The 20,219-nt window shown below is 42.0% G+C and overlaps 3 protein-coding genes across 6 annotated transcripts in view; all 3 read left to right on the top strand.

Moving 5' to 3' along the window:
* Nucleotides 1–1,510: 1,510 nt before the first annotated feature.
* On the top strand, nucleotides 1,511–15,919 carry LOC111658522 (protein NLRC3-like). 3 transcript variants are annotated; one of them, XM_087175327.1, is made up of 7 exons: nucleotides 1,512–1,586; nucleotides 1,756–3,550; nucleotides 3,665–3,838; nucleotides 13,358–13,531; nucleotides 13,613–13,786; nucleotides 13,916–13,962; nucleotides 15,178–15,919. In XM_087175327.1, the coding sequence occupies exons 1-7, from the start codon at nucleotides 1,550–1,552 to the stop codon at nucleotides 15,711–15,713; spliced, it is 2,937 nt and encodes a 978-aa protein (XP_087031453.1). In that variant the 5' UTR covers nucleotides 1,512–1,549; the 3' UTR covers nucleotides 15,714–15,919. The 3 variants fall into 3 exon arrangements, with proteins under 3 accessions (XP_087031454.1, XP_087031453.1, XP_087031452.1); XM_087175328.1 differs by lacking the exons at nucleotides 13,358–13,531; nucleotides 13,613–13,786; nucleotides 13,916–13,962; nucleotides 15,178–15,919 and adding exons at nucleotides 5,094–5,267; nucleotides 5,400–5,446; nucleotides 6,461–7,011 and having other exon boundaries at nucleotides 1,511–1,586; XM_087175326.1 differs by lacking the exons at nucleotides 1,512–1,586; nucleotides 1,756–3,550; nucleotides 3,665–3,838 and adding an exon at nucleotides 12,701–13,257.
* Nucleotides 11,739–12,677, top strand: LOC147818842 (protein NLRC3-like). Its single transcript, XM_087175329.1, has one exon. It carries the CDS (start codon nucleotides 11,739–11,741, stop codon nucleotides 12,675–12,677), a length of 939 nt encoding a protein of 312 aa, XP_087031455.1.
* Nucleotides 15,920–16,054: 135 nt separating the features above from the next.
* Nucleotides 16,055–20,219, top strand: part of txlnba (taxilin beta a) — a 10,893-nt gene continuing 6,728 nt past the window's right edge. For both annotated transcript variants that reach the window (XM_023411077.2, XM_023411076.2), the window contains exons 1-4: nucleotides 16,055–16,877; nucleotides 19,081–19,300; nucleotides 19,414–19,486; nucleotides 19,767–19,837. In XM_023411077.2, the coding sequence (XP_023266845.1) occupies nucleotides 19,091–19,300; nucleotides 19,414–19,486; nucleotides 19,767–19,837 (354 nt within the window). In that variant the 5' untranslated portion in view covers nucleotides 16,055–16,877; nucleotides 19,081–19,090. The remainder of the gene's footprint in view (nucleotides 16,878–19,080; nucleotides 19,301–19,413; nucleotides 19,487–19,766; nucleotides 19,838–20,219) is intronic.

Genomic DNA, 20,219 nt, shown 5'->3' with positions numbered 1-20,219 from the left:
GAAAACAAGTCAGTTACTCCGTCAATAAAACCAAATAAGCCAAATAATAACAATTTTTTCATCATTAACTTATGAAACATAAGATGCATAGTTTAAAAAAACTATACATATAACAATATAAATTGTATGAGATTTCTTTACTTTGCTTTATTTTTAATGAGGCATTTTCAATCTCCCAAACACATCCACAGGCTTCAGGTTTTGTATCGGATTACACAATTTTCTATTTTTTTCTAGATTCAACCTTTTGAAGTTTAAACTACTTTTCATTTTCTGCCAATGGAAGGTGAATTGAAAACTGAACTTTATTATTGTTGATCAAACAACAGCTGTATCTCAAAGACTGCAGTCAGAGATTTTGCCAAGGCTCCTGACTAGTTTTCTATGAGATATGTTGAACTGTGGGGCCATCCAGAGAGAAGTGGACTGTAACCACCTCTCTTTCCCTGAGCAGTACCATGGACCTAGAATTAACTGGCTTGATGCTTGTTTTTGCTAAAGTAATAAGATTTTTACCAATCCTGGATGACTTCTCTGCTGCCCAGGAGTGATGCTGTGGTCACTCTGAGGTCGTCTGTGAACATCCTGGTTGTGGGCTGTTTTTTTTCAGCAGGTCGTGTCCTGATGGCTCTAATCCTTGCCAACCCTGTGATCCATGCAGTGTGAATGCTCTGCAGATGCAGTGGCCAGTGAAGCCTCTAAATTTCCCCTCTATGTGTCCACAGCCAGCTCTCCATCTCTGCTCTGGCATTGCTCTACCAGCTCCTGATATTTGGCCTCTGTACAGAGTAAAGCTGCATGATTCTGAGGTCTTCCCTCTGATGGGGGATCAGGATGGTAGCTGCTTGGTGGGGGACGTTTATAGTCCTGTATTAAGTTACTGAGATGGGCACAGATTGTTACTGAACCGTACAACTTCTGTGAAACATCCTTGTTTCCTTGTTCCTCTTGACTCCTGACCGAGTCATCTCCCAGTCATCTGCCATCCTCATTTCATCACTGGAGGAATTTGAACTCATCAGTCACCTTTAATAAGTTGTGTTATATTGGAGTTATTCATTTTCCTTAAAGTTGATGTTTTCTCCACAGAGTTCAGCAGGAAAGCTCAGAGGTCCACAGTGATCAGTCTGTCCAGCAGCATCAATCAGACGTGGACTCCATATTTATGGTCTGTACATGAACAATCACACTCTATTCTTTAACTACATCACCCACAGATTAAATGCTGAACTACCACTCAGGTCTCAACTGAAACAATGCTGCTTTGTTTAGACCAAGATGCCTTCACACTGACACCTGAATCACATGTTGTGTTCCACCAGTTTAAATGAAATTTTCAGTTTATGATATGTTCCAGCTGCTGGAGGAGAACATTGTCACTTTTGCGAAGAACGAGCTGAAGAGAGTCCAGAGGGTCCTGAGACCAGATTACCCAGAATGCTTAGAGAATCAGAGGGAGGACGAGGAGGTGTTGGACAAAGAGGATGAAGAGCAGAGGAGAAGCAACAGAGAGGCATTACTGAAGATCACACTCAACTTCCTGAGGAGCATGAAGCAGGAGGAGCTGGCTGACTGTCTGCAGCGCAGTAAGAGGATTTCTGTAAAGACTTAACATGATGGATAAACAAGACATTTACTAACGTCACAAGAGCTGGAAGGAAATGTATTAATATACTCATTCTTTAGGGGTATGAAATGTTGAAATATTGACTTTATAATTTATTTATTTATCTAATTTGTTGTTTGTTCATTCAGAGAGCCATACTACAATCTGCCAACGTAAACTCAAATCTCACCTGAAGAAGAAGTTCCAGTGTGTGTTTGAGGGGATCGCTAAATCAGGAAACCCAACCCTTCTGAATCAGATCTTCACAGAGCTCTACATCACAGAGGGAGGGACTGGAGAGGTCAATGATGAACATGAGGTCAGACAGATTGAAGCAGCATCCAGGAAACCATTCAGACCAGAAACAACCATCAGACAAGAAGACATCTTTAAAGCCTCACCTGGAAGAGATGGACCAATCAGAACAGTGATGACAAAGGGAGTGGCTGGCATCGGGAAAACAGTCTTAACACAGAAGTTCACTCTGGACTGGGCTGAAGACAAAACCAACCGGGACATACAGTTCACATTTCCATTCACCTTCAGAGAGCTGAATGTGCTGAAGGAGAAAAAGTTCAGCTTGGTGGAACTTGTTCATCACTTCTTTACTGAAACCAAAGACGCAGGAATCTCCAGCTTTGATCAGTTCCAGGTCGTGTTCATCTTTGACGGTCTGGATGAGTGTCGACTTCCTCTGGACTTCCACAACACTGAGATCCTGACTGATGTTACAGAGTCCACCTCAGTGGACGTGCTGCTGACAAACCTCATCAGGGGGAAACTGCTTCCATCTGCTCGCCTCTGGATAACCACACGACCTGCAGCAGCCAATCAGATCCCTCCTGAATGTGTTGACATGGTGACAGAGGTCAGAGGGTTCACTGACCCACAGAAGGAGGAGTACTTCAGGAAGAGGTTCAGAAATAAGAAGCAGGCCAGCAGGATCATCTCCCACATCAAGACATCACGAAGCCTCCACATCATGTGCCACATCCCAGTCTTCTGCTGGATCACTGCTACAGTTCTGGAGGAGGTGTTGAAAACCAGAGAAGGAGAGCTGCCCAAGACCCTGACTGAGATGTACATCCACTTCCTGGTGGTTCAGTCCAAACTGAAGAACATCAAGTATCATGGAAGTTCTGAGAGAGATCGACACTGGAGTCCAGAGAGCAGGACAATGATTGAGTCTCTGGGAAAATTGGCTTTTGAGCAGCTGCAGAAAGGAAACCTGATCTTCTATGAATCAGACCTGACAGAGTGTGGCATCGATATCAGAGCAGCCTCAGTGTACTCAGGAGTGTTCACACAGATCTTTAAAGAGGTGAGAGGCCTGTACCAGGACAAGGTGTTCTGCTTTGTTCATCTGAGTGTTCAGGAGTTTCTGGCTGCTCTTCATGTCCATCTGACCTTCTTCAACTCTGGAGTCAATCTGTTGTCAGAAGAACAATCAACCTCCTGGTGGACTGAAGTGTTTGGAGGCAAATCGACACACTTCTACCAGAGTGCTGTGGACAGGGCTTTACAGAGTCCAAATGGACACCTAGACTTGTTCCTTCGCTTCCTCCTGGGTCTTTCACTGCAGACCAATCAAACTCTCCTACCAGGTCTGCTGACACAGACAAGAACAAACTCAGAAACCAACAAGAAAACAGCCCAGTACATCAAGAAGAAGATCAGTGAGAATCTGTCTCCAGAGAAAAGCATAAATCTATTCCATTGTCTGAATGAACTGAATGATCGTTCTCTAGTGGAGGAGATCCAACAGTACTTGAGATCAGGAAGTCTCTCCACAGAGAAACTCTCTGCTGCTCAATGGTCAGCTCTCGTCTTCATCTTACTGTCATCAGAAAAAGATCTGGACGTGTTTGACCTGAAGAAATACTCTGCTTCAGAGGAGGCTCTTCTGAGGCTGCTGCCAGTGGTCAAAGCTTCCAACAAAGCTCTGTATGTGTAAATATATGCATGTAGATTAATTATATCTTTAGTCTGTCTTCTATAGTCAGGACAAAAAACACATTTTTGTAAATGGTTTGTTTTACTTTGCTGATTACTTTTCAGACTGAGTGGCTGTAACCTCTCAGAGAGATGCTGTGAAGCTCTGTCCTCAGTCCTCAGCTCCCAGTCCTCTAGTCTGAGAGAACTGGACCTGAGTAACAGCAACCTGCAGGATTCAGGAGTGAAGCTTCTATCTGCTGGACTGGAGTGTCAACACTGCAGACTGGAAAATCTCAGGTCAGGATTCATACCTTTTTAAACATTAAAGATAAATAATAAAGGCAAATAATCCCCACAACTACTGAAATAATTCACAGGTGAGGGTTGAAACATAAACAACACAGCTCTGTTTCCAGAGAGGTGGCCACCAGCACTCAGCTGACGCTCTGTAAGACAAACATGTTCTAAATGTGTATATAGAACTTGTATCACTGATACAAACCTATGATGCTACCAGACCAGTTCTAGGCTCTGTAACACTACAAATCTCAGTTCAAGAGTAAAGGTTCCGACTCAGTTCTGGCAAAAAGGTCATATTTAAACTGTTTAACATGGAAGTAATTTTAATTCAGAGAGTTTACAGTGACAGTAAAGGCCAAAACACACCGCTACCGAATGATGTGCATCAAAGTAGCTGCCCCTGTTATTTTCTGTGTACAACACCTTCACCAACATTTATGTCATCTTTAATAACCAGCTAAGGCTGAACAAGCATGTTACCACATCTGCTCAGTCTTGCTTCTTGAATCTCAGACGACTCTCCAAGATCAGTCTAATTTTATCCAGTAGGAATCTAGAGAGGGTCATACATGCTTTCATTTCCTCTCATTTGGACTACTGTAACTCTCTCTATACATGTCTGAGCCATCAGAGTCTACATAATTTACCACTTGTCCAAAATGCAGCAGCCAGCCCCTTGCCAAAAGCAAAAGAAGAGAGCACATTAATCCTATTTTAGAATAGATTTTAAGATTTTGTTGATGACTTTTAAGGTTCTCCACTTGCACCTAAGTGCATTTCAGATTTACAGACATCTTATGTGCCCTGCCTCTACCTGTCCTGAGCCAAAGCTCTTTTAGCCACTCCACAATCTCGGCTGAAGACCGAGGGTGACCAGGCCTTTTCTGTTAGGGAACCCACTCTCCTTACCCTCTTTTAAATCCTTCTTAAAGAAGAATTTTTTTTTTGGAGCGTCAAGCAGCTCAGTTGGATGAGCATCCAGTCCTCGCTGCAGTTTGCCCCGGTTCGAGTCCCACATCGGACAGCCCTTAGCTGCATGTCATTCCCCCTCTCTCTGCCTCCCCATTTCCTGTCTCTCTCTACTGCACTATCAATAAAGACACAAAAAGCCCGAAAAAATAACTTTAAAAAAAAAGGAAAGACTTTTATAGGTGTGCTTTCTCTGGGACTTGGAGTCTGAATTTACTTCTAACTTCTTAAATGTATCATTATATGAAATCATTCTCCTGATTCTTATTTTATGTGTGTTCAGTCTGTCAGGCTGTCTGGTCACAGAGGAAGGCTGTGCTTCTCTGGCCTCAGCTCTCAGCTCTAACCCCTCCCATCTGAGAGAGCTGGACCTGAGCTACAATCATCCAGGAGACTCAGGAGTAAAGCTGCTGACTGTTGGACTGGAGGATCCACACTGGAGACTGGAAACTCTCAGGTATGTACAGATGGACAGACAACAGCAGCTCTCACACTGTGCCTCTGTTTCTCTTACTGACTGAAGAACTCTGCTTCATGAATCTTGAGTGAAGGTGGATGAATTTGATTCTGACTTTGTTTCTTCCTCCAGGGTGGACCATTATGGACTACAGAGACTGAGACCTGGTCTGAGGAAGTGTGAGTGTTAAACTAGATTTTTATATTTTCTTGACTGAAGTACGAAGATGAATTTCTCAGAGTTTAATTCAGGATTCAGCTTCTGTTTTTCTCAGTGTGGCTGGATAGATGTTAGAATTCAATCAATCAATTCAAAATCCATAAAAACAACAAACTGAACACAGTAATCCAACAAAACTAATCAAAACATTTTATTAACAGTGGAGCCAACAGAAAGCTGACTTTGTTTCTTTTGGTTTTCTTGACTGTCAATGAAGAGTTTACTTGCATGTAGGTGCTGTTCATAAGCTTTGACTAATATAAGTTGTATTCAGGAAAACCTTCAGTTGTCTTCTCTGGATGTGTTTAATAATTCAGTGTTCAAAAATCTACAAGTCATAAACATAACAGATAATTGTAGGGGTGTGGGTGGATGTGTTTGGGGGTGGTGGTGTTGTGTGTAATGACAGCTGCTCTGATATTATTACAATCTTTATGGATGTGGCTCGATGGTAAAACTGCTCTTGATTTTTGCAGCTCTTTTCACTGACAGGTCGACAGACTGCTGAGGCAGAAACAAGTATTGATATACAAACACATGATTCAGGGTGTGTCGACATAATTTCTGTCTCACTGTGGGAGTGGAAATGAGGCTCCTGTATGTGCGTCAACTTCCACAGTGACTGAGGTTCATGAAACAGAACCAGGTGAACCCACAGCTTTATAATCCTGAAGAAAACAGCAGTTTTTTGCATCTGGCCCCTGGTCAGTGAAAACCAGCTTAGAGACAGTTGGTGGACCCACAGCTCTCTGACTGGATATTCATTACTTATGACTTATAACTTACTTATAGAACTTTGTGCTAAATGTGAGCTCTTTGCTGGAAGTAATGACAGTTTCAGAAAGCAGATGGTTCAGAGCTTCTTTGTGCTGAAGTGGAAGTTTGAATGATTCACTTCCAGTAATCCAGTAAAGTTATTGATAAATCAACAGATGATAAACTGCAGCTGTGTTGTGTCTTTTTCTCTCCATCAGATGCCTTTGAACTGGAACTGGACACAAACACAGTAAATGGAAACCTCAAATTGTCTGACAACAAGAGGGAGGTGACATATGTGAGAGAGGATCAGTCATATCCTGATCATCCAGACAGATTTGACTGCTGGCCCCAGCTGTTGTGCAGAAATGGTCTGACTGGTCGCTGTTACTGGGAGGTCAGGTGGAGAGGAGATGTTCATATATCAGTGAGTTACAGAGGAATCAGAAGGAAAGGAGCCAGTGCTGAGTGTCCATATGGATGGAATGATCAGTCCTGGAGCCTGAGGTGCTCTGATGATGATGGTTACTCTGTCTGTCACAACAACAGAAAAACATCCATCTCCTCCTCCTCTTTCTCTAACAGAGTAGCAGTGTATGTGGACTTTCCTGCTGGCACTCTGTCCTTCTACAAAGTCTCCTCTGACACACTGACCCACCTCCACACCTTCAACACCACATTCACTCAACCTCTGTATCCTGGGTTTGGGTTCCACTCATGGGGTTCCTCAGTGTCTGTTTATTCTTTGTAGGAGGGATAGTCTTTGGAAGTGACAGCAACTTCAGTCCTGTGGTTTAAATATTGGTGGTGGATGAGGTTTCACTTTGGTTTTCATTTGAATCACTGACTGTGCCCTCAATGAACTATTTGTGTTTTTACTTCTTCCTTCTGTAACATTTTTGGAGCAGTGTCTTGTTTCCTCTTGTGCCCTGCTTCTGTTGTTTATCGTTGTTGTCATTTAGTTCAGTCAAAGCTTCAGGAGTCAATGTGAACATTATTCCAACAAATATGTTTATTTCATCCAATTTTGTTTTTAGATAAGGTAATGTAAGCAATGAACAGTAATACAAATACACCCCTCCAATCAGTGCTCATTTAAGAGCTCTGACCCCCAAATTCATGGCCTAATCACTGACACGATTTACACAACATAGAAGTGAGTACTCTGTCACATAGCTGAAGCAAAATAAATCTTAAGATATAAAACATAAAACAAACAACATGCACACAAACACATCAGAGTAAAAAATAGAGAGAGCTGTTTATATGAAACTACAGACACAGAAGAGGAAGCAATAGGTTTGTTAGCTAAGCTAACAAGGAAAGTGAAATGACTTGGCATGGCATTTCAAATTATGCGTCCAACCAAATATATCCATTGTGCTGGCAAACTTGTGTTTTTAGGTCTTTTTGGCTATAAAACATTTACGCTTTGTAAAAATAAATAACATGATACAGGGAAACCAATGAAACTGCAGACTGTGGCTACAGTTGCTGCTACAAAGCTAACACGAGGATGACTTCCCATACATAGCACACCAGATACAGACAGTGATACTCACAATTCTTCCTCTACTGTAGCTAACATCACACCAACAACATATCTTTGCAAACTACAAAGTAAGTTGAATGTCTGTGGGCAAGTAATTTAACAATACTGAACACACAAATGTGACACTGGAACCTGCTTCCTAACTAAACAGTTGTGATTATGAATCACAAACATTAGCGAATGAGACAACTGGAGGAAGTTCTTCCATGCGCTTGCATCCACCTCCAGTCCTCCTGGTCTAGAATAACTCCAAAGTATTTAGCAGTGGGTTCCACATGTTGAGCTAGAGATCCAAGAGCAGGTAGAATTTGGCTATGAGTGAGCTCTGGGCCTATATAAGGATTTCTGTTTTAGAGGAGATGAACTGAAGAAAATGTATTTCAATCCAATCCTTGGACCACTAGAGCTAGGCAGTTATGCAGTGATGATCCACATGGTTTACAGAAAAAACACAGCTGAGTATCATCAGCATAGCAATTAAATGAAATATTGTGCTGTTTAATAATTTGGCCCGAAGGGAGTAAAGAGAAAATAAAATTGGTCCTAGAGTGGAGCCCTGAGACACCTAATAACATATACAGTGCTTGAGAGGAGAAAAATAGACAGAACAAATTTTCAGTTAGAAAAGGAACCCTTAGTGATTGAGAGCAGGTATGGGGCTACTGTATCTAGAACCTCTAATAAGAATTTGATGGGTATTATATCCAGTGGGTTTGATGAGGGAGACATCTGTCTAATAGTTTCAGTTCATTTTTGAGTAGTGTTTTCTTTAATTTCCTAAATGAATGAGACATCAAAATATATAACAAAATGTACTTAAAAAACTATTCACAGAAATTAAAACCAACTGAATAAAAACATCGGCTTTCTCATTTTGACACAGACACCTTCATGTCTTTTTCCCGACTCACATGTCACACTGAACGGATTTCAACTGGTACGGGCAAACAGGAAAACCACGGAGTGCGGTAAGAAGAAGGGAGGAGGGGTTGCTGTGTTCGTTAATGAGAGATGGTGCCACCCTGGACACATCAGTGTCAAGGAACATCTCTGCACTGGAGACTTGGAGCTGCTAGCGGTTAGCATGCGGCCATACTATCTCCAGAGAGAGTTTTCACATGTCATTGCGGTGACTGTGTACACCCCCCCCTCGGCCGTCGCCGCTGCAGCCACAGACCAAATCCATAGTGTTGTCTCTCAACTCCTAAACCAGCACCCCCAATCCCTCCTCCTCATCTCTGGGGACTTCAACCACACACATCCCTGTCCTCTGCTCTTCCTACCTTCACCCAGTATGTGGATTGTCACACCAGGGACAATAAAACTTTGGACTTGTTGTATGCTAATATCAGAAATGCATACACCTCATCCCCCTCCCCTGTGTGTTCATGAAGAGTGACCTGACTATGGATCATCTTGTTTTATTTAAAGTTGAACAAGCTGCTGATGGAAAGTAAGAATTTAGAACTTTATTGTCTGACTCCTGAGAGGAGGAATCGTGTCTTGGTCCACAACCTCCTACTACGTACTTTGTTTTTGATTATAGTGCCTCTGCAGTCAGTCTCAGCTTTTTTACCTTCTTTGGTGCAACCGCGTATTCTCTCCTTGTTGGGGAAATAAAAAGACATTGTCCCAAAAGTGAGGCTGAAGGTTCTGTACTTTTTCAGATTAAGGTCTTGGATCTTTCAGGAGGTCCAGCGCAATCTTGATTAGCCTGAGTGCTATGGATCCTTATGAATTTGTGAGTTCCAACCACAACACAACCAGGTTTCCCTTGTTCTCACATTCCTCCCTGATGAGCTGGATGACTTCCCCTGTGTGTTCCAGGTACTCTGGCATTCTGGGATTTCTCTCTACCCTGACTTGTTACTGTAGTTGTTGAGGAGGAACTCTGTGATCCTCTGTTGATGAGAGTAAAACATATCATCACTTGTGCACTGAGCAGGGAGATTGATCTAGACAGACCCATGGTCCCAGAGTTCTTCACCTCGTGAGTGATGTGACCTGGGGTCATCAGGCAGTTTTGGTCTTTTAGCATCAATCACCTTCAACAAGGTGATCCAGCTAAAACTGACAAGACCATGACTTGTGACACAAATCACTCGTTCTCGTCCATCGCCATCTGGAGGCTTTTTAAATTATTCATTATTCAATTATTCAGAGTTCCATATTAGTGGTAATAAATTGAAACTGAAACAATATTGGCTATGAGTTTAGGCTGGTGCCCCCGAGGACTTAAATTAATATAAAAGTTATTATTTAATATGAATATTTTTAATATGAATATTTTCTTAATTTATGATAGCCAATAAATTAATAGACGAAGATCTAACATTTATGGTGCCCAGAGCTCAGACCCAACATCGGCCAATTGACATTGTGACATTTAATAAACATCGGTTTCTGGTCAGGAATAGAATGTCAGTACCTTATGTGTCAAGTTGGTGTTGGCATGAGATATTTGGAAGACGATGGATTATGGTAACCTTACAACATACCTTCAACCAAATCTCAATTTCTAACAATGTTGGTGGCCAGCTGCATGCCTACACAGATGCCCTATTTGCCTCTGATGTGGTCCTGATGATTCTAATCATAGCCAAACCTGTGATCCTTGCAATATGAATGCTATGCAGATTGAGTGGTCAGCAAAGACTCTACATCCCCTAGCCAGCTCATCCCTGCCCAAGAAACTGCTCTACCAGCTTCCTCTGTACAGAATCAAAGATCTGTGATGCTGAGGTCTTCCCTCTTAGGGGTGATCAGGATGGCAGGAGCTTCGTTCAATGGGGACATTTGCAATATTTCAGTTAGTTAGGTCGGCACAGATTGTTACTGAACCATTCAACTCTTCTGACAATCCGAATTTCCTTCTTCCTCTTGACTCATGGGCATCCTACTTTCATCACTGGAGGAATTTGAACTCATCAGTCACCTTTAATAAGTTGTGTTATATTGGAGTTATTCATTTTCCTTGATGTTTTCTCCACAGAGTTCAGCAGGAGAGCTCAGAGGTCCGCAGTGATCAGTCTGTCCAGCAGCATCAACCAGACCTGGACTCCATATTTATGGTCTGTACATCTACAATCACACTTTTATTATTTAACTACAGCAAACACAGGTTAAACGCTGAACTACGATTCAGGTCTTAACAGTCTCGATGTTGCTCTGTTTAGACCAGCAGGCCTTCAGACTGACATGAGTCACATGTTGTGTTCTACCAGTTGAATGAAATGTTCAGTTTATCATCTGTTCCAGCTGCTGGAGGAGAACGTTGTCACTTTTGTGAAGAACGAGCTGAAGAGAGTCCAGAGGGTCCTGAGAACAGATTACCCAGAATGCTTACAGAATCAGAGGGAGGATGAGGAGGGGCTGGACAGTGAGGATAAAGAGCAGAGGAGGAGCAGCAGAGAGGCATTTCTGAAGATCACACTGAACTTCCTGAGGGAAATGAAGCAGGAGGAGCTGGCTGACTGTCTGCAGAGCAGTAAGAGGATTTCTCTGAAGCCTTAACATGATGCACATATGGGGAGTTTACTAACATCTCAATAGACGGAGGGAAATGTATTCTTATATAAACTACTCTTTTTTCAGGGGGATGAAATGTTGACATATCGACTTTATAATTGATTCATTTATGTATTTTGCTGTGTTGTCATTCAGAAAGCCATGCTACAGTTTGCCAGCATAACCTGAAGTCTAACTTGAAGAAGAAGTTCCAGCGTGTGTTTGAGGGGATTGCTAAAGCAGGAAACCCAATCCCTCCGAATCAGATCTACACAGAGCTCTACATCACAGAGGGAGGGACTGGAGAGGTCAATGATCAACATGAGGTCAGACAGATTGAAGCAGCATCCAGGAAACCAGTCAGACCAGAAACAACCATCAGACAAGAAGACATCTTTAAAGCCTCACCTGGAAGAGATGAACCAATCAGAACAGTGATGACAAAGGGAGTGGCTGGCATCGGTAAAACAGTCTTAACACAGAAGTTCACTCTGGACTGGGCTGAAGACAAAGCCAACCAGGACATACAGTTCACATTTCCATTCACCTTCAGAGAGCTGAATGTGCTGAAAGAGAAAAGGTTCAGCTTGGTGGAACTTGTTCATCACTTCTTCACTGAAACCAAAGAAGCAGGAATCTGCAGGTTTGATCAGTTCCAGGTCGTGTTCATCTTTGACGGTCTGGATGAATGTCGACTTCCTCTGGACTTCCACAACACTGAGATCCTGACTGATGTTACAGAGTCCACCTCAGTGGACGTGCTGCTGACAAACCTCATCAGGGGGAAACTGCTTCCCTCTGCTCGCCTGTGGATAACCACACGACCTGCAGCAGCCAATCAGATCCCTCCTGAGTATGTTGACATGGTGACAGAGGTCAGAGGGTTCACTGACCCACAGAAGGAGGAGTACTTCAGGAAGAAGTTCACAGATAAGGAACAAGCCAGCAGGATCATCTCCCACATCAAGACAACACGAAGCCTCCACATCATGTGCCACATCCCAGTCTTCTGCTGGATCACTGCTACAGTTCTGGAGGAGGTGTTGAAAACCAGAGAGGGAGGAGAGCTGCCCAAGACCCTGACTGAGATGTGCATCCACTTCCTGGTGGTTCAGTCCAAACTGAAAAACATCAAGTATCATGGAAGATCTAAGAGAGATCCACACTGGAGTCCAGAGAGCAGGACAATGATTGAGTCTCTGGGAAAACTGGCTTTTGAGCAGCTGCAGAAAGGAAACCTGATCTTCTATGAATCAGACCTGACAGAGTGTGGCATCGATATCAGAGCAGCCTCAGTGTACTCAGGAGTGTTCACACAGATCTTTAAAGAGGAGAGAGGCTGTACCAGGACAAGGTGTTCTGCTTCGTCCATCTGAGTGTTCAGGAGTTTCTGGCTGCTCTTCATGTCCATCTGACCTTCTTCAACTCTGGAGTCAATCTGCTGTCAGAACAAACACCCTTCTGTTTTCCTATTGTATTTAGAAAAAAACGAAAACAAAACATTTTCTACCAGAGTGCTGTGGACAAGGCCTTACAGAGTCGAAATGGAGACCTGGACTTGTTGCTCCGCTTCCTCCTTGGTCTTTCATTTGAGACCAATAAAACACTCCTACGAGGCCTGCTGTCAGAGACAGGAAGTAGCTCAGAGATCAATCAGTCAACAGTCCAGTACATCAAGATGAAGATCAGTGAGAATCTGTCTCCAGAGAAAAGCATCAATCTTTTCCACTGTCTGAATGAACTGAATGATCATTCTCTAATGGAGGAGATCCAACAGTACCTGAAACCAGGAAGTCTCTCCACAGAGAAACTCTCTCCTGCTCAATGGTCAGCTCTGGTCTTCATCTTACTGTCACCAGAAAAAGATCTGGACGTGTTTGACCTGAAGAAATACTCTGCTTCAGAGGAGGCTCTTCTGAAGCTGGTGCCAGTGGTCAAAGCCTCCAACAAAGCTCTGTAAGTGCACATGTATCCAGATTAACTGTTTTTCTTTTATAAGTCAAAGAAATCTTTTTTTTTTAAATTCCTTTCATTTGTCTTGCTGATTCCTCTTCAGACTGAGTAGCTGTAATCTCAAAGAGAAAAGCTGTGAAGCTCTGTCCTCAGTCCTCAGCTCACAGTCTTCTAGTCTCAGAGAGCTGGACCTGAGTCACAATGACCTGCAGGATTCAGGAGTGAAGCTGCTTTCTGATGGACTGATGAGTCAACAGTGTAAACTGGAAACTCTCAGGTGAAGATTTCACTCTAATAATGTATCACAAGGGAATCCATTGTAATTGACCTGAAATCAAGCATTTGTGTGTTTGTTCAGGCTGTCAGGCTGTCTGGTCACAGAGAAAGGCTGTTCTTCTCTGGCCTCAGCTCTCAGCTCCAACCCCTCCCATCTGAGAGAGCTGGACCTGACCTTCAATCACCCAGGAGACTCAGGAGTGAAGCTGCTCTCTGATGGACTGGAGGATCCACACTGGCGACTGGACACTCTCAGGTATGTAGAGAACAGCAGCTCTCACTGTTTCTCTGTCTCTCTGACCAACTGATGAGCTCTGCGTCGTGTTTCATGGTGGATACGAGTGAAGGTGGTTGAACTTAATTCAGACTTTGATTTTTCTTTCAGGATGGACCATGGTGGACCACAGACACTGAGACGTGATATGAAGAAGTGTGAGTTTGACTCATGGGAACAAAACTTCACATGTTACACAAGAGTTTTAGATTTTCTTGACTGAAGTACAAAGATGAATTTTTTCCAGAGTTTCATTCAGGACTTCTTTTTTTGTCATTGTGGTTTTAAAGATGTTGATGTTGATGATTCTATCAATCAATTTAAAATCCCCAAACACGACAAACTGAAAACAGTTATCCAACAGAACTAATGAATTTTTTTTCTGTAGCCAACAGAAAGCTTAATTTGTTTCTTCTGGTTTTTTGACTGTGATTTTATAGAAAATCACAGGTGCTGCTCTTAAAGGCTCTGTAAACGAGAAACAAACAATAACAACAATAATAAACAATAATATAGCACAATTTTCTATTTAATCTATTTTCTAAGTATATCAAGGAGTAATGGTGTAAAATGTGTCACACCCACTCCAAGCTTCTCTCTTCTTTGTCTGAGTAAGTGGGATGTTCCTGTGTTTGAGTCCCCAGTGTTAAACCCTCGAATAAATCAAATCTTTTCATGTAAAACCTCAGACAGAGAAAAAGATTGGAGCACAGGGGGAGTGACCATGGGGGATACAAGCTCAAATCCTGGTTGGCCTGTTGACTGTCAAAACATCCAGAAAGTTTTTAAGTTTTTCAAGCTTCATTAGTGTCTTTGAAGGCTCCATCAGTGTCTTTACGAGCTCTATCAGTGTCTTTAAAGGCTCCTTCAGTGTCATTTGTTCCACTGCATTCCCTTCTGAATTTCTTTCCCAGTCCAACCTTGGAGTCGATCTGCTCTGGCTTCTTAAGCGGAGGCTGGAGGTGTGGCTGATGAAGCATATGTTTTGGTCTGAGATGCTGGTGGTCTAGTGCGACATCTAGCTGCAGTGATGATCTTTTACAAAACCTTTAAGCTCAAACATCAAATGGATCCCAGCCGCTGTTGCATGTGCCATTTTGCAGCACATTTCTGTATTTGCTTGAGTATTTGCAGCACATGTGTTGTCTAACTAATGAAGATGAATTAGTTTGTGTTTTGTCTATTTTCATGTGTTTACTTAAGTTGCTGTGTGTTCGGCTCTCAGGGCCACTATAGATAAGTTGGAAATGGAAAATAGGCTGACAGATAGAAACCTAATAAGAAAACGTTGTTTGTTAATGTTGTTGTCGATATCACTGATTGTGTGTTTTTCAGTCTTCCAGTGATCTTTAAATTCTTTTTCTCTCCATCAGATTCCTGTGAACTAGAGATGGACCCAAACACAGTAAATGGAAACCTGGAGCTTTCTGAAAAGGAGGTGACATGTGTGAAAGAGAATCAGTCATATCGTGATCATCCAGACAGATTTGACCACTGGCCTCAGCTGCTGTGTAGTAATGGTCTGACCGATCGCTGTTACTGGGAGGTCGAATGGAGAGGAGAGGTTCATATATCAGTGAGTTACAGAGGAATCAGAAGGAAAGGAGACAGTGATGACTGTTTGTTTGGAAGAAATGATCAGTCCTGGAGTCTGATCTGCTCTGATGATGATGATAGTTACTCTGTCTGTCACGATAACAGTGTGGAACCTATCACCACCTCCTCCTCTGTGTCTCACAGAGTGGCAGTGTATGTGGACTGTCCTACCGGCACTCTGTCCTTCTACAGCGTCTCCTCGGACACACCCGACTGTCTCCACACCTTCAACACCACATTCACCGAACCTCTGTATCCTGGGTTCTGGATCTGTTCTGGTTCCTCAGTGTCATTGTGTCGCATGAAGGTCTGAGAGGTCTCTCCTGTGTACAGAAACTCCGCTGACTGTAGGTCAGCTGCTGAAATCAAAGTTGACCCCGTTCACCAACTGAGAAAAATGATCCTAGCAAAAAAAAAGTTATATGTATATATATTTCACTTGCCTCTCAGGACTTCCATAGAGACAACACCAAAGCTTCAAGCATTGTTTTAATAGAATAAAATCTTTTTGAAAATGTGGCTATTGAAGCCCAGAGTGACCATCTTCCCAAAATCGTGATTTTGTTGTTCACGTATGGATTTTTATCAGAAAATTATAAACTGTTATAGAAACCAGCTTCTGTTAGCTCTCATATTCTTGACTGCCTGTAGTACATTTCCCTCCATAATCTGCTGATATTTAGTCAAATGAAGACCTGTGTTGGGAGTCAATCACACTTTATTCATTTTTATTCAAAAAAAGACTTAACCATAGTGACAATAAAACAAAAGACGGCAATCTAAGAAGGCAATCTAAGGAAAAGTGCTGCAAATTATCTTAGGTTATAATTCCATGATGTTTCTATTCAGTGAATGTTCAATTCACTTTGAAATGAGACGATATCTACCACCGACCTAGAGTGTTTCCTCTTTCTTACAATTTTTTGATCTGGATGATATTTAGAAGCCTGAGCAGGTGAAAGCATCCAGAGAAAAACATATAACATAATATATTTTTTTGGTGTAACATAAATATATATTTGCTCCTTTCTTATTCCTTGATTTAACTTGTGTAGCTGTTTTCTTTTAGACTGGTCCATAAAACAGAACAGATGGCCCAAAAAAGTTTATAGAAGCAGAAATGTCATCACCTGGTAAAGTGATCAGTGATCTGTTGATATCAGTCAGTCACCGTCAACCACAAACTGTATGTATTGAGGTTTTTTTGTATTTGGGAATGTGAGCCAGGTCAGACCGCCCACCCCCCTTCATTCACAGTCAGAACACACTCTTGTATGAATACAAACACACACACACACCCTCATGGCCCTGAGCTCTGAGTGTGAACTGAGCCTCTCAGGTTATTTTGGGGGTCAGCTGTCGTTTGTCCCGTCAGCATGACCCTCCTCCTCCTCCTCCTCTTCCTCCTCCTCCTCTTTCCTTCCTCTGCCTTGCTCTGTCTCTTCTTCACCTCCTCTCCTTTACTCCACTGATCCTGGTAAGACTAATTTCATTCTCTCCTCTCTCTGAAATGTTTTACTGAAGTGTTTCTTTTCATGTTTGTAAAACTGTATCTGCAGAGGTGTCACTTTTTTCTGTCTCTGTGCTTCGGCTCATTTCCTTTAGTCAACGGGTTTAGGGGGGGTGGGAAACTTTTTTTCATTTTTCAGGCACTGAATTGACCTTCTAGTAGGTTTTTGTGGATACTGATATGCTAATGTACTCATTCGTTTCACTGTTTGATATTAATGTTCTAACACTCAATATAAAAACACATGGAAGGTTTCCATCATGGCCGCCATGGCACAATAAGATGCTTTGTCACTGTCAGTGCCTGTAAGTCTTTAAATATCCTGCCTTGTCACTGTGTCCTAAGATTCCAAGGCTTTCAAATGCACTGCAAATAAAAATCATTATTAAAATAATTTGATTTGAATACTATTTTTTTTTTACACTTGATGGTACTGTGTATAGTTGCTTATGGCAGGAAGTTGACAGAAAAAAACTTTATACAAAAATGATACTAAAACTGAGTCAAGACGTGGTTAAACTCAAAGTGTTACGTGTGTGAGGATTTTAATTTTATGAATTTTTGTAAAATTTTAATGTTTGTGTTCATTTTATCACTGTCCTTGCTTCAGTTAGATATATCGATTGTTCACTTTTTGGCCTCATTTGTGAGTCATCTCCATCTTGGTGTAAAACTCATTAACTTTCTGGTTTTAGAAATAATAACAATCTTTGTTTCACTTGATTCCACCTTCACCAGTCATGAATCCTCGTTGTTGTTTAGCTGTGTCATTTATTTCAGCTCAACCTGACCGCATGTTGTTACATTGGAAAGTATGGACATGGAGAGTGGAAAAATACAGTAGATATGAAATATCTATGTAAAACCTAATTTGAAGGATAGGAAGATAAATTCTTGGAGTTACAAACATTACGTTTTAGCAGACAACAGTGATCCAAAACTGGTGACTGTCACAACTTTTTTAGCATCAGTATTTTCTATATTAATTTAGTTTTTATTTTAATTAGATAAACTGGATGAAACTTATTTTACTTTACTTTTATTTGTTTTTGCGATTGTGATTTGGTGACTTCAAACATCAGGTTGTTTCCATGATTTTGTCCAAAGTCTGTTGTTATGCTTCAGGGTTTGGACACACATTTGGATTTTATATACTCATCGAGTAAAAATATTAGCATGAGTTGTTTATGTTGATGTGGTCAACAGCTTGAAATCCAGGGGGCGGGACTGTGATACCACTGTGGGTGGAGCCTAGTAGGGTATGGGGTTGTACAGCAAGGGGTGGTGTGTGATATGACAGCAGATAAAGGGACAAAGTAGCTGAAGTTACATAAACACAATGTCCCATGTTATGTATAGTATGTGTGTGTGTGTGTGTGTGTGTGTGTGTGTCTGCGTCTGTAACAGGCAGGTCTACCATATTTGGATGCTCTCAGAATAGACAAGACCACAACAGGTGTTGTCTGAAGTGTGTGTGTGTGTGTGTGTGTGTGTGTGTGTGTGTGTGTGTGTGTGTGTGTGTGTGTGAGTGAGAGAGAGAGAGAGAGTGGGGGTTTGCTGGCTCATATGGCTAATTTTAACTCGACAGATAACGGTGGCAGCCGCCATTGCAACAGAGCTGTGAGGATAAACAGCTACTGGACAGACTGAATATATTCCACAGGAACAGACACACACACACACACACACACACACACACACACACACACACAGATTTGCTAGACAAAAAGCTTCTCTTTCTTCAGATTCAGAAATACCAAAAGCAACCGTGTAATTATCCATGAAGGTTGTGAATAAAGTTACAGTCATCACATTGTTTGCAGCAAATGAACACTTTACTGTCAAACCAGATTTTTTGTTGAGCATGACAGAGCTGACATCCATCCACAGAAGCTGTGTGCATAAAATCAGAGAGGCTGCTGGGATGCCTGCAGCACCACAGGAGTTTAGAGGCTTAGTCTGTTCCTACATTTGAATCCATGTCCTTTTAATTACATGGCAGACATGCTGTGATCTATCACAGCCAACCCTCTTGAATCTGCAGAGATTCTTTGACTCAGAGTTGAACCAACCCAAACGAATGGACCCAAGCTTCGGTAAAAGCAGATTAAATCTCAGTCAGAATTGTGAAGGAAAAGACGTTATAAATCCCTCTCTTCATTATTTCCAGAACACTGAGGATGGAGACGTCGGTGAAAACAGCAAAGGTGCTGGTGCCCCCCCAGCCTGACGTGGCTTCCTTGAACAACGAGAACACAGAAGGCGAGGCGGCGAGGCCTGCTGCCCGCGGCTCCTCCTCTGACCTCTGTGACCCCATGCTGGAGTTCAGCAGACGGCTGGAGGACATCCTCAGCACCCACGGCTCAGCAGCCAGTCTCCTGGACAAACAGGTGGGTCAAGAACCAGCGTTCACACCAAACTGTTGCTCCATAGTTTTCTAGCTGCTGTTGATGTATGGGAGTGTAAATGCAAATAAAGTTGTGTATTGTTTTGAATGTATCAGAGTGTGGTAGAGGCAGAGATGGAGAAGATGAAGGAGGAGGCAAAAGATGACGTCACAGTTACCACGGAGACAGGTGAGACCGGAAAATGCAAAGTGTTCTCCGTGGACTGAGGCTTTGGTACTTTCACAGTATTAATATAAAACTTAGACCTGCTTTATAATCAAACAACACATGGACAGAGACCTTTAGACTGTATGGAGTGAAAACCCCAAAAAATAAATAGCCTATATAATAATACTGATTTATATTATTACATATATTACAGAGTAAGGGATGACACAAGGTATTACAAGAAATTATCTGTCACTATGTCATTTTTTATGACTTCCACTCTTTCTCTCTTTCTCTACAGACGTCTCTCTTGTCATGCAGAGTCTGAAGAACCTGAAACTGGAAGATGTGATGAGGAAATATGCTGAGCTGGTGAGAATCAATCTTGTTCCTCACTATGATATGTATTAAGTTTTATAAAGTGTTTGACTCCCAACACAGTGGTCCCCAAACTGTGGGCCACAAAGGTATCACAAGTGGTCTGACAAATTATTTGCAAAACAGTAGAGTTTTGATGCAAACATGTATTTATAAAAAATATGTATGTAACTAATGTGTTTAATTGTTTGAAAGCGAAATTGTCTTAAAATTCCTTTCATTGTTTTTTTTTCCTGTATTAAGGCCTATCAATGTGATAAACCAATGATATGAACTGTTATGTCATCGCTGGTCGGACAGCATCTTAAAACTTGTTCGCTAAAACATTACATCCAAAACTGGAGGATGAAAATGGATAGCTGCTTTGTAATAGGAA

This window comes from Seriola lalandi, unplaced genomic scaffold, assembly GCF_002814215.2.
Source record: "Seriola lalandi dorsalis isolate HSWRI2012SDOR001 ecotype SW California unplaced genomic scaffold, Sedor1 jcf7180002054448, whole genome shotgun sequence".
Classification (NCBI taxonomy): Eukaryota; Metazoa; Chordata; class Actinopteri; order Carangiformes; family Carangidae; genus Seriola; species Seriola lalandi.
The sequence above is the reverse complement of the archived record's forward strand: the minus strand, read 5'-3'. Positions and strand labels throughout refer to the sequence as shown.